General features: G+C 36.8%; 2 protein-coding genes across 2 annotated transcripts in view; one reads left to right on the forward strand and one right to left on the reverse strand.

Annotated features, from left to right (window-relative positions):
* LOC140930351 (myc box-dependent-interacting protein 1-like) overlaps positions 1 to 170 on the reverse strand; it is a 34356-nt gene extending 34186 nt beyond the window's left edge. The window contains exon 1 of the mRNA XM_073380033.1: positions 39 to 170. Coding sequence (XP_073236134.1) covers positions 39 to 170 — 132 coding nt within the window. The remainder of the gene's footprint in view (positions 1 to 38) is intronic.
* On the forward strand, positions 154 to 13720 carry LOC140930352 (sorting nexin-4-like). Its single transcript, XM_073380034.1, has 15 exons — positions 154 to 352; positions 1334 to 1445; positions 2133 to 2162; positions 3366 to 3443; positions 3990 to 4061; positions 5099 to 5146; positions 5247 to 5296; positions 5958 to 6030; positions 6124 to 6185; positions 6560 to 6625; positions 7232 to 7324; positions 7624 to 7726; positions 8934 to 9109; positions 9673 to 9787; positions 11724 to 13720. Exons 1-15 carry the CDS (start codon positions 198 to 200, stop codon positions 11769 to 11771), a joined length of 1281 nt encoding a protein of 426 aa, XP_073236135.1. The 5' UTR covers positions 154 to 197; the 3' UTR covers positions 11772 to 13720.
* Positions 13721 to 14012: the final 292 nt, after the last annotated feature.

Here is a 14012-nt window from a genome sequence, read left to right on the forward strand (position 1 = left end):
AAAAGCCATGGAAACAGAATAAAATGATGTTACATTACCTTTTCTTGAGCTCTTTTGGCTCTTTTGGTGGTAATGCTCGCCGTTCGAGCTAAAAAACTCTTTTCAGCGCCTTTATCACCTTTATCCGCCATTTTGGATTCTACGATACCGCTGACACTGACAGTACGCATGCGTTGAATAACAGCGAGGAAAACATCATGGCGGACTATTTAGGGGAAGAGTCAGCGAAGAAAGTACAATATTTTCCCGAAGGAAGTCTTTTAAATACAATGACCATATCGATAATTGACTCTGAGAAGAGGTACACTGATATCCTCAAGGAACCTTACACCGTTTACCTCATCGAAACTAAGTGAGTTAGGGTAACAAGTAATTTTGCCATCGTACCCATTTTTTTACAAGATTTATATTACTCGATGAAAATTTGGGTTAACCCATGGTTGTTAAAAAGATTTACGGATTGCTCAAACGCTGCATAGGTCTTGTTAAACTGATCCTAGTTTCTCGTTTGATCAGTCAACGTCAATAAACGGATGCATCGGGGCTTTTCCAAGAGGTCTTTATTGGGGCAGGGTGACTGGTCAGGGTAATTTTCACCCCTGCACTATGATTTAAATTCTTTGTGATTTCAATGTGTTAATTAAGTGTAAGAGTCCATGAAGGCTTTAATATTCACAAAGGGGATTTGCTTCAAGGAAATCACCAAGTAGATTTTCTCGGTAAGGTTCAAACTCAGTTAGCTCTCAGCATGCAGATTATTTTTTCACTCATCACGTCATTGTAAATTAATTTTAGTATTGTACATTTGGTGTTTGATGAAGTAGATCTCAGCAAGCTCTGATGAGTTTTTCCAAAGGAGATCCCAAAAGATCCAGATTCCCTCATGGCTAACTCTTGCTGTCTCCTATGAAAAAATTAATGAGATGTGTGCAAAGAACTAGATGTGAAGCTTGGTCAGGACCTCACAAATTAATGTATTTGATCTCTGGGGATCAAAGTTTCTCTTTGAATAGTAATCATTAAAATGTAAAGCATTGCGAAGGCCCAAGCCTGCAAAACAGCCATCGTTCAGGAGGGACATCCGCCCCTGAGTAAAACATCGCCAGTGGCAAAGAGAGATGGCTGTTTTGGCAGGCTACTAAGGCCATTCCATAGTTGCCCCGAAACTTTTTAAATAATTTTAAAAAATAGTTTACAGTAAGGTTAATTTTGACAGTTGACAGTAAGGTTAATTTGTAATCATATTGTAAAGTTAGACATTTGTCTTGAGTATAGGAATAACATAAATGTGTTGTCAATAAAAGTATAAAACTATTCTGATGACTGTTTTCAGGTATATTGATGGAGGTCCTCCAGCCGGGGAACCTGACATGTCATCATCAATATGGAGACGATATAGTGAATTTGAGCTGTTAAGAAATTATCTTGTTGCAAACTTTCCAGCGGTAAGCAAATGGATGGAAAATGTGTATAATATTACAGTCTACATGTACCTTTCTTATAGGTGTGAGCCTAGCTTTAAGTGGAAGTCCCAAATCAAGAGGCATCCAGTAAAAATAAATTTTTGGTCTATTTTGTTGTTGTCTTTATTAGTTGTAAGGGAGTGTGTACCCTATTCGGGCGTTTGTGGTGGGTGAGCTCCCTATTCATTACCGTAGTTTGCTTATGAACAATCTTAGCTGTGGGGGACTCCCTACACATACTTACCCCCAGGTTGGGCTGCACCAGACGTAAAAGGTGTTCCTGCTTTTTGATCTAATCTAGTTGTTGTTTATCAATCCAGAGTAACCCTCTCAGCTTCTTCACCTTGTACACTTATTTTTCCTGACTTCATAAGATAATTCTTATCAGTGAATTTTGTTGCAAGTTAACATATGTGGTTAGGCACTTTTAATTATTATTATTGTTATTATTATTATTATTATTATTATTATTATTATTATTATTATTATTATTATTATTATTATTAAAGACAAAAGCTACATGTATGACATGTATGTCCTTAATAATAATAGTAACAATAACAATAATGAAGCTAATTAGCTTGATCTCTCATTGTTAAAAGCATGGATAGCTTAAACTATAATATGATTTTGTAAGGTTTAAAATTCATTTGAACACATTTCTTTCAGTTGGTTGTCCCCCCTCTGCCAGAAAAAAGGGTAAGAACAATAATAAATTATTATTTTCCAGTAGTCATATAACTATGACAAAACTGTCATAAACAGGGATCATAATCATAATCAGCGATCTAGAAATAGAGAAGGGTCAAGCAGGACTTCCCTAGACTCAACAGCTATAGATACTTTATTATTGGGATGTACATAGAAATTTTTCATTTTTTAGTTTATAGACAGTTGTTTAGTATTGCTCTGTTGAAAACCAGCAGACCACCAAGAAGTCTTCTTTTAACTATAGTTATACTAAATTTGTATTTAATTTTCATTTGAGAAGAGTTTAATAAAGTATGTTTTTTGGAAAAATGACAAAACTGTCTATTCTGTTTGGCTATTGGCAGCCCTGATTTCAGCATTACAGTCAAGGCAGGTCATGTGTACCCGCCAAGATTCTATGAATGAATTGATCATTTGAAAAATGAAGCTGTTAGTCATTCCCAAGTCATTCCCAAATTCCTTTGTCATTCCCCTAACTGGTGTCAAATTCAAAGCAGCATTTCTGCATGCGTAATGAGCAGTGAATATTTTACAAGAACTTCTCTGTATTTGGTCAGATTGAAAATCTTAGAATGGATTAAGTTTCTTAGAAGACGTTTACATCAAATTCAGGAAAACTGAGCTGGTAGAAATTTCATAACTGCCTCTTGTGTGAATTCACGGCTTATTATGCATGCAAGAATGCAGAGATCAATCTGAAATCTACAACTAGCAACCGATTAAACTGTCGAATAATAAAGTCATTAATGGATTCTTGGGGGGTACACTTGACCTAGTTTGAGTGTAATAAGACAGTATAATAGGACAGTACACATCATGTCTGAGTATTATAATATTATTGTACAGTAAAGGCCATCACTTGCAATAAATGTAGGATGAAATTAGTGAGTTTTTTTTTTTTTCATGTCTAGCAAAAACTCTTGGGGCGTTCATGTACAAATTGGTACCTCAATTTGTTTGTTTTAGTAATGATTGATAGATTTTTTCCATTGGTAACAGAACTTTGTATCATCTAATACTGTCTATAATCATACCAGTGATGAGAACAAATTGGACTGATCAATCACATGATTACAGAACAAACAGGACTCCATGCAGTCTTACTACCTTTTCTGATTCCATTATTTTAACTTTTTTGCCTTATTAAGTGAAATATATTCCTGTAAATATTGCTGTTGTGTTTATCTCCAGATTAAAATTGCAGCATTGAGAATAGCAGCAGACAAGTTTGATCCAGATTTTATAGAAAAACGAAAAGCAGCTCTTGAGGTAAGCATGAGTGGAGTAGAGTTTGTTTGCTGTGTTATTCGTTAACTTCTTTTTACCAACACCTACATCCTGCATAACACAGATGCTTATTACTCTGGGAAGGGAGGAGCATGGCTTTGTCATTTAGAGTTCAGGTCACTCTACTTACAATCCTGCAGTTGTGGGTTTGAAACCCACCCTAACCACTGACTGGATTAGTTTCTCATTTGTCGCAAGTTTTGATTCCTCCACCATAGGGAGCCAGCTGGTCTGCTTCCAGTGTCAGTTTGATTTATTTTCAAATTTTTATCAGCTTTTTGCATGTAGCTTGCAGCTTTTTGGTGAGACCATCACTCTTGCATGTTGTTGCGAAGATGGATTTGGATCATGTCTAATTCAGTCTGTAATCACATTCATGATTAAACCAATAATAATTATTGGTTTAATCATGAATGTGGTCTCCTGCTATGCAGCTGTCCGATTTTGTTAATGGCTCATAATTACAAACTGAATTGGACTCCACTCATTCCTATTACCATTATTCATTTTACTGGTTTTTTGTTGTAGAGTTTTCTCTTAAGATGTGCTGCACATCCACAGTTATCAATGGATCTCACATTCATTGGATTTTTTAACCAGGTACTTTTCCTCTGATTTATTATTCAGAGAGGAGTCTACATAGTACAGTTACAGTCTTTTCCATATGCAACTTCCTCTTTTCCCATAATGCACCTTATTTGCCCCCCAAAATTTTGCGTAAACGTTGTTTTCAATTTCTCTTGGGACGGCTGTAATACCCAGGAGAATAAAAAACAAAGGTTATGCAAAAATTTGGGGGCAAATAAGGTGCATTATGGAAAATGTGGAAGCGGCGTAAAGCCAACCTACCTCACATTGTGTGGAAAAGTTAGTTATTGTTGTTCACCAAGTACCATTTCAAGTATGGTACGTAAGCAACTATCTCTGCTCACTTGCAATATATTATTGCTGCCTCACGGGGCCCCTGATGACATATGTAATAAACTAGAGGTAATCATTGATTACGGATCTGCGTTCGTCACTTACGGAAAAATCACGAAAATGAAATCAAGTCGAAAGGAGTCCAGTTTCCCGGCCAAGGTGCCCCTGATAATATTAATAGGGGAGGCTAATTTGCAGTCGCCCCTGACAGCTCGAAAATTTCTACTTTAGTGCCACAGGAACACCAGATTAGGATGCGTTCTGACGAACGCAATTATTTTTCTGCAAGACATAAAGATGGATAATACTAATTAAAAATTATTATTAAGTTATGTGTAAAATTTAAGGAAAAAGCTCAATAAAAAATTAATGATACAGAATTATATTAGAGCTATGTTTTGAAGTAAAGAAATCAAACTGGTAACTGTTCAGGACTTTTTAAAGAAGAAAACACAATGGCCAATCCTGAAAAGTCTAAGAGGGCAAGGATAAACAAAATTGAAAGGTTTCATTCAAACAATAGACCTTTCCCGCGTTCCTGTAAACAAAGGCACGAAGTGGAGGCTCGTGTGGACAAAATACAGTGATTTGTATGTAATAGTGCACCCGAGCCTTGTCCTCATTTTTTTATGTTTGCTCACTGGAGCAGAATGCGGGAAAGGTCTATTGAATGTTTAAATTATGATATTTGAGTAATTTGCACCTTTTGTTTATAGGAGGAAGGTTGGAAAGAAGCTGTGCAAGCAACAAATTACCAAAGCAAGGTCTATAATTAATCTCTCTTTTTGTTTCCCCATTAATGAAGTGCAATGTATGCAAGGTTTCCAATAAAAAATCTTTTGATACTTTTGTCATTTCTTTCAGGTTGACTCCAGGCTTAAAAGTTGGAGTGCTTCAGCCAAAGAACCAGATAGGTAGCACTGCCTTAAGTTAATTTCTAGAAAGGGTGCAGCCAAATAGTACATGTTTGTCCTATGTTCAACCCAGAACATCATTTGTCGGAACAAATATATTTTGTATTGTTATGTTAGTCTCACAAGAGTATGTGTGCCATGTTACATGGTCATCATAACTGCAGGTCTGGAGTATTTAAGAAGTGCTTGAAAGGTGTCTCTAGGGGGGGTGGGGGGGGGCTAAAAGACTATTTAAGGTTTGTTAAGTTACGCAAGGGCTGTTCGAGTCAAATTCGAGACATTTGTCATCCCTGATTTTATTTTTTATTTTGTTGACCTTCTGTTGTAGTCTTCCCTGAGACTGTAATGCTGTAACGCTGGCTCCATGAATGAACATGATGCCCACTCCTATTTCTGTGTTTTGGGATTATTTAGATTAGTTACAAAGCTTTTTATAATCGTTTCAGTGTGATTAGAGTATAAATATTTTGAAGAACATGGAACAAAATACCTTTGGATTCTAAGAAAAGACTTGTAATGGACAGAATAATGATTTATCTGCCATCTCTGTAAATTTGGTAGGAGCAGATTTTTGGCTTGAAAGCATTCTTCTTTGGTGCAACACCTGTTTTTTCCTTCTTTCTTATAGTTTTGTTTTAATTTATGTAGTATTTCTTCCCAGGAGATTTGAAGACATGAAGCATTATGCTGAAAATTTAGGCACCAATGTAGCGGCTATGATCAAAGTTCGACAGGTAACAGCATTAGCTTAATTTTTTGAAGCAGGGTTTACTTGTTTTCACCAACTCATTTACTAATGAGTGTTGTTGTTTCTTTCTTGTTCAAAGCGCATTGCTGATATAGTATATTCTATTCACAAACAACATGCTAACTATGGCAAAGTCTTCAGGTAACTTCCATAAATATCTTCAGCTAATAATGCTGTTTTTTCATACTCCTGTCCTGGTCATACAAGGACAAGAAACAGGGCAATGATGATTTTTGAACAGAAGTGAACATTAATAAATTGTCTCTCTTTTTCCAAATATTAATGTTTGGTCAGTCTCTGTAAATCCTCTAAGTTTTAGTTTACAGTTCAAAGTTACTTGAAAATTGCTGTTTTTGGAGAAAACAAAAGCATGTTGTATATAAAGATAGACATTTAAAGGACAATACCCAAATTCAGATAATCTCTAATCTCCTTTGGAAGCTAGTGCCTGGATATAGGCACTGATACTCTTGTAAAGCAAACTGACTAGGTTGTTGAAATAATGTCTTTAACAGTGAGTGGAGTTCATTGGAGAAGGAGATGGGTGATGGATTGCAGAAGTCAGGTCACTATATGGACAGGTCAGATGCTACATGTGGTTAACCATAAGGAAAATGTAGTTTATACACTGTTCCTTGCTCAAAGAAAACCACTCAAAAACAGACGTGAAAAGCTGGTCCTGGCTTTAAATGTCACATTGCTTGTTTTAAATCTTTAACTAAACTGGCCACTGTTATTTTTTGTAGAATATTTTTGTGGACTATCAATTCAACTTTTCATTTCTCATGCAGCTTCAACCATGATTATTTTTTGACTGTAAGTAGTCTCTCTTTTGCTTGAAAATCTGTAAGTGAGAGTATTGGGGCAGCAAAGTCACACAAGTTGCAAGGGTGCTAGTTACAAAGACGTGAATATTGGTGAGTGATTTCTACCAGAATTGTCAAGCAATTTCAAGATTTTCTGATTCATCGTGAAGGCTAAATTAATGGTGGAGGCTAAATCGTGAGATTGTGAGTTGACAGCCCAAACCGTGAGAGTTGGAAGGTCCGTCATGTAGGTCATTAATAAAGGTCCTCCCTGTTTACTCCTTTCCCCAATCCAAAGCTCAAAATATAAAATTCCTGATGACTGTATGTGTTATATACTTTTGTAACCATTTACCTTGGGTTCGTTTTGATGTGAAACAGACTTGCAGCATCTGTTGACGAGGTACTTGAAGATGATGATATGAGCTTTTCAGAGCAGCTAAGGGAATATCTGCACTTTGCTGATGTTTTAAAGTAAGTATATTAAAGTAAAGTGAGTAGCTAACCACAGCTGAACAGAAAAATATTGATTATTTGCCACAAAAAATATTACATCATTTATAATAAAATATAAATAAAATTACATAATGTGCTAAAGATGGGTAAGTTTAAGTCGCTGTTTTAGGTTTGAAGTACATTTTCAATGAACTATGAGGGTTCAGAGATTTATTCAACAGGAAATAGCAGTAACAGTTACTGTAGGAATTACCCCAGATACATTTGGGTTCTAGTCATTGTTTTAATAAGCATTATTTTTATTGTGTGTCTTCAAGGGGAGTTGCCCATAGACAGCAGCTTCGTCAGTATGATGCAGAAAAGGCAGAGGACAATTTATCTACAAAGAAGACGCAAAGAGATGACATGATTGCTCAAAAGGTCATTGCGCTAACACAACTAGTAGCAGTAGTAGTTAGTTTCCATAGCAACCACTTGTAATTTAATGAGTATTTGCTTTGAAACTGAAATTGTAACCACTGACTGCAGGGTCAGAAATAAGGATCTATAGATGCAGCCTAGTCCCTAGGCATTCTCAGTGCGGTCAATCCTAGACTCTACCTTGACCTGTGATGTCACAAAGAGAAACTTGCCAAGAACTCCCACCTGCTCTTTCCCAGACTTCACGCTGACAACAGGTCAAGAGAGAATGCATAGGGGCTAGGCTGGGGTCAATGCAGATGAGTCAACTAGACATTACAGGTGTACATTGAAGTGGCAAAAAAGACTGTAAATAATAATAATAGTTATTATTATTATTAGATTGAACAGAACTCATAAGTCTGGACCCTGCCAATAAAACCAACCTTGAAAAGGCTTTGCTATATTCAGGCTCAAGAAATATTACCAGGGCTGTCACTAAGAGTCGGGGGCCAGGGATTTCCCCTTACTACCACCCCTGGCTACTTTCATAGACAACATAAGAAAAATAGAACCAAAAGAATTTTGCAGTTGTACATTCAATTCCTCACCTAATAATAATAAATTGCACATAATTTTTTATATGGCAACTTGAAATCTTAATGAGAGCCCTGGATTGCCAGGACGGGTCTAGGATGAAAACTGACCAATTTCCTGAACGAGTGCCAAAGGCACAAGCTTGTAGTGGGGTCTTGGGGCATGTATCCCAGGAAATTTTTTGGATTTTAACTACTTAAAGTCCCTTTCCTCCAAACTATTCTCCAGATTCAACTTTTTTTTTGTTATTAAAAATATATTTATAATGAAAAATAAGACTGATTCCCGTAAACGATGGAAACCAGTGTGGATCTGTGCCTGATCACTTTCTGAGGCGGTCCCCAAATTATTCACCAGTAATCTCGGCTCGGCTCCTCGTAAGATGGTTAATTTTAACCCAAGATTAAGTAAGAACATGCAACTCAAGCTCCTTTACTCTGAGATACGGTAAATGATAACACAAAAGATTACTCTAGGCAACATTAGAAAGTAAATACAAAAAGTGAAAATAATTTTAATCCTGGATTAGCGCTGATCCGCCATTCAGGAACTGGGCCCAGGGTCACCAGCTCCCGATGGTACAAGTGTCATATAGATTGCTTTTTTTGTCTTCGTGTTTGTTTTGCTGCAGGAAGCAATAGAGAGTGGACAAGCCCCACCCAAATCAAGTGGTTTTTCATTCAAGGGATTGTCGTCCATGATATTTGGAGCTGAGTCTCCTGAAGTATTAGGAACCAAAATTAGCAACTTGGAAGAACAAATTAGTGATGCTGAGGAGGTTGTCAAGACAACAAAAGAAGATCTTAGGTGCGATACTGTAATTTTGCTGATGGATGTCTAGAGCAAATTATGTTAAAAAATTAATACATTTTTTACCTCTTGCAAAATACATTGTATAGCGTTACTCAAGCTGATGTCACCTACCGATATTTATGTGCCAACCAGAAGCACGTAGGTTCTTGTAACAAAAAATTATTTTGTTTCACTTGTTACAAATTTGAATAACAAAAAAACAATGTTTGTAAACACTGATGTCTCCTATAAGAAAACCAATATCTCCACTGGAAAGTACATGCTCTGAACATTTAAGTCAGCAATGCCGTAGTTTCTGAAGGCTGATCTTTCCAAAAAATAATGTTTCCGACAAACAGTTTCCATTAGGTTACTTGGGCAAACCAGGTCTTGCACCTGTTGAATATATATTGTAAACCATAGAATCTGTATTAAGGAGACGCCTGTGGAACCCTTGATCCCTCTCTAGTCTCTGCTAGAAATGTGTGTCTGGTAAATACAGGTTCATTTTACAAAAAACGTGGGAATTCAAGTGTATCTTGGTAACTGTTTTTGAGTGCATTTTGTTTGTCATTTAGAGTTTTTAATGAGGAAGCTGTCAAAGACTATGAACGCTTCAGGAAACAGGAAGTGCGTGATTTAAGAGGAGTGTTGGCAGCACATATCAAGGCTCAAATAGCTCTATGTAAATTGGTATGTTGCATTTGTTTTTTGGTAACCAAGAAACTAAGCAGACAGCAAACTTAATAATTGCTTTTGACACTAAAATAATATCATTCACTTGCAAGTGACTCCAACATCTTGAAGGAAATTTTCCAGGCAGAGGCATGTTAATTTAATTAACAACAAATGCACCAACCAGCTCGTGGTTTCAGTTGAGCCTGTTTACAAAAAGACATGAATGGACTGAGGGCAAGACTATTTTTCCTTTTATGCAGTATGTGATCTTTCTACAGGTGACTCTCTCTTACTAGACACCTAGAGTTGGTCCCTGCCTTTCTTTACTCCCTTTATTTGACTCTTCATCAGACGGACACCTCTATGAAACAGACACCTAGACCTGGTCCCTGCCTTTCTTTACTGTCTTTACTTGACTCTCTATAAGCATAGACGTACGGGCCGGGGGGGCGAGGGGGGCTGCAACTCCCCCAAATTTTGGGCAACTCAGCTTTTTTTGGGCAGCAAGACAAAATTTGGGCAAAGCCTGTTTTTAAAGACGTCTTCATGTTTATTTAATTATTTTGAAGACCTGAATATTAACCTGAAATCGGCGTAATAATCCAGTTACATTCACACGAGACAGTAATCACCTGACATGTGATGAGTAATTTACATATTTCTTTTTTGTTATTGTTGGGCACCATACTGCACTGCACTAGCTGGAATGGGCTATCCACTCGTGAATTGATTAGAATAAACTTTCGCATAACTTTCTAGAATCATCTCCACTCGAAGAACAGGGTGGGTCTGAAAACGGAGGAGTGGCTGACTAATTCTCAGTTTGAATTACGAGAAGCATCTTAATTCTTTTAAAAAATCCATCGCTAATTTGTAAAAGTAGACCGAAATGTTTACAAAACTGCTAACAAGAGCGCCGCGATACATACTAATCAAATCCTTCTTTCTAGCAATCGGGCAGAGCTATCTCCATGATCTTTCACACACGTTTTTAAAAAGATTAAAACTACTATGAGGTGAAATTGCATGTCAAAAGCGTTTCGTTTTCTACAGATAACGGCCAAACCTCACGATTTTCTTTTTCTTACCGTATTCCTTATGGTAAAAACTTCATCCCAAACTATCTCGATAAAGCTCTTACAGATTTTTCTTGAACTTTGCAAACATCGAGAAGACCGTATTGGCGAAAAAAGCTCCTGTGAACGATTTTCTAAGGTTCCCAGTGCCGAGAATTTTTAATTTTGTTGAAGTAAAATAGGTAATGGCGTGATTTCGATGCTATGACAACTCAGATGTCATTGCAACCCTGATCAAGATGACAAATTTTCATCTACTGTGGTGGCAATTTTTCCTATTGTTTGTTTATGACGACGTAGTTTATGCTCAAACTTGGCATTTACCTTGAAAAACTGTATCGAGCCACCTTCATACGCCAGTACGGCCTATGTTGTTGCAGTATGGCCCTCGTTTCTTTTCGACTCTTTTGTAAAAATTTGGGACACTTGCGAGAATTTTTTGGGCAAATGGTTTACCGCCCCCCCTGGCAAAAAATTTCCCGTACTCCTATGTCTATAAGACAGACATCTCTCTAAGATGGACACTTAGTACCGGTCCCAAAGGTGTCTGTCTTTAGGAGAGGTGACTGTATCTTAAGAGACATAATATTATTTTATTATTTAAAATAAAAGCCGACTGTAAGCAGTCGATGAAGGAACACCCTTCTATTAAGAGAAAATGCAAAGGATAGTTGTGATAGAAATAAAAATCACCAACTCACCTTGACAATACGCATTATTATAGAAGTCTTTTTTTGAAGCTAACCAGTTGTCTTGTATCTACAAAAAATGGGTGAATGCAAAAATATTTCCCACCTCAATTTACTGGTAAGACTGTGAACTTCTGTAGGTTACAATGTATGGACTACACTTCATTATTTTTCATTATCTTGCAGGGAATTTCAACATGGGAGGACATGAAAGAGACTGCCAAAACATTATAATAATAACTAGTCATTTACAAATGTGAAAAATATAAATATTAATTACCTTTAATACTGTGTTTGAAACCAGAATTTTTTTCCAAAGCAAACAAGGATTTTACAATCCAATTCAGTCATTCAAAATAAATTCTCCTTCGTTATCCACTATTTTTAATTTTTTCATAAAATTGGTGGGATGAAGTAGTGAAAAATATCAATAATTTATTACACAAAAAAAATCCAATTCCCATCTAATTAAGTATCCAGATAATTTGTAAGGGTGATCATTAAGACTCTCTATGGGTATTTATGACAAAATCCAAGTCACGATGATTGCCATTCTGGTCAAGTTTGAGAACATAAGTCAAGCGATGAAGGTGTTAAAGAAATCTGCCAGGAAGTGTGCAGCAAGTTCAAAGTTCTTGTTTTGCTTATTAAAGCTGCAGCTTATTTTAGTGTTTTTATTTTGGTCATCAGTGTCATGGTAGCTCGAGCTCACCAGCAGCTTTACCTCGCAGAAAAATTCTTGATGTGTAACGATTTGATGGGAAAATATGCAATGATCGATGTCCACAGATACCCATGGAGAAGCTCACTATTGGCTTAAATCTTGTTTCCAATAATTGAACCTGACGTTTTGCCCTTAGTGAGAAGTTAGTGTTTATTTTGGCTTAGCAGAGGGGTAGATAAATGAATGAACGAACAAGTGAATGAATAAATGAAATGAAATGTCACAAGTCTGATGAGGTGACAACAAATGTCCTCTTTACTGCCCACCAACACCTCCAGTGACACAACATTTTGCCCTGAGTAAGAAGTGTTTACATTGGGTTAGGGGAGGGGAGGGGTGGGTGAGTAGGCAGTTTTCTAGAATCTTGCACTGATTGGAAAAGCATGCTACTACTTAACTTGTGCCTCAACCAAAAATTAATAAAGTGATAAGAAGGTAGGAAGTGTGCACCAATGATGTCCACAGATACCCATAGCTCATTCTTGGCTTAAATCTTGTTTCCAATAATTTACCTGACAGTTAGTGTTTATTTTGGGTTAGGAGAGGGTTTGATGAATGAATAAACAAATGAATGAATAAATGAAATGTCACAGTCTGATGAGGGGGGTGCTAAGTTTCCTCGTCAGTACCAAAAGTGTAGAGAATACATGAGTTCTCATTACAGTGGAACCTTGATGTAAAGAACGCCCAAGCGACTGGGAAAATTTGTTTTCTATAAGCAGGTTTTGTTATATTGAGGTTGTTTTCCTTATATTTTACTATTACTGGAGTAGACAGAATCATTTCATATAGATAGAGGTTCTGTTAAAACAGGTTAGGCTTTGGTGCTATCAGCATTTTACTGGTGTGAAACGAGTTTGAATTTGTGCGACTTGTCAAATAGACAATTTTTTTAACAAAAATACTTTAATGCATACTAAGGTGTGTGTCCCTGCTTGACATCACAGAGACTGGCAGCATGACCTATAAACATGAACTGGTTTGTCACAATGACTTGTTGCCTTATGTATATTGTCACCCTCTTTCAAAACATTACTCCAGGTGGAAAGGGGGCAGGGTGCATGGTACAAGTTAGCCTGTGCCAGGCTCTCAGATAGTATAGTGCGGACGTATTAAAACGAACAAAGGGAAAATAAGACGCGCCCGACTTGGGAAAGTGGGCGGTGGTGGTGAGAAAAATAGCATTTCTTTTTACTGAACGACTTTTCACCACTATCTCGAAGCCTGGAACAGGCTAGGTACAAGTAATTAGCATGTATATTTGTGGGTTAAGAGTTGATGAAACAATTGCTTGGCAATGTCAGAAACAACTAAGCGCAGTTATATTTCTGTTAAAAGATTATAAAGGTGGCCATTACAGGCACAGATCTACCTTTTTACCGAAATTAGTCATCTTAATTTCGTAACAAATGCATGTTTAATAAAGCAAATAAATTTCCCAAGTTGAAACTTGAACAATAACATCCTGTCTGAATGACTCAGAAACCCTGGAAAAGGGACTGTTATTAAGGCGTTAAAAATCGAAGAAATCCCTAGACCACAAAAACCTTGCACATTGCTTTTATGACAAGATTTTACCTCTTGGAATTAAGTGTTGGATAAAAATATTAATAAAACTAGAAATAAATATATTGCAGAAGCTCAGAGAGGGCAGCCCTGAAAAAGTTATGGATAATTTAGAGGGAGGAAAAGAAATAAGAGTATGTTGTGTAACCTGCTGGGGGCAGGTTTTATCGTGGGCTCTATAGCTC

The sequence above is a fragment of the Porites lutea genome, chromosome 3 (genome assembly GCF_958299795.1).
Source record: "Porites lutea chromosome 3, jaPorLute2.1, whole genome shotgun sequence".
Classification (NCBI taxonomy): domain Eukaryota; kingdom Metazoa; phylum Cnidaria; class Anthozoa; order Scleractinia; family Poritidae; genus Porites; species Porites lutea.

Excerpts from the sequence above, each read along its gene's own strand:
- LOC140930352 (XM_073380034.1), top strand. The coding sequence starts at position 198 with ATGGCGGACTATTTAGGGGAAGAGTCAGCGAAGAAAGTACAATATTTT. Across the intron at positions 5,147-5,246 it reads CAACAAATTACCAAAGCAAG|GTTGACTCCAGGCTTAAAAG; the intron begins GTCTATAATTAA and ends CATTTCTTTCAG. Across the intron at positions 9,110-9,672 it reads ACAACAAAAGAAGATCTTAG|AGTTTTTAATGAGGAAGCTG; the intron begins GTGCGATACTGT and ends TTTGTCATTTAG.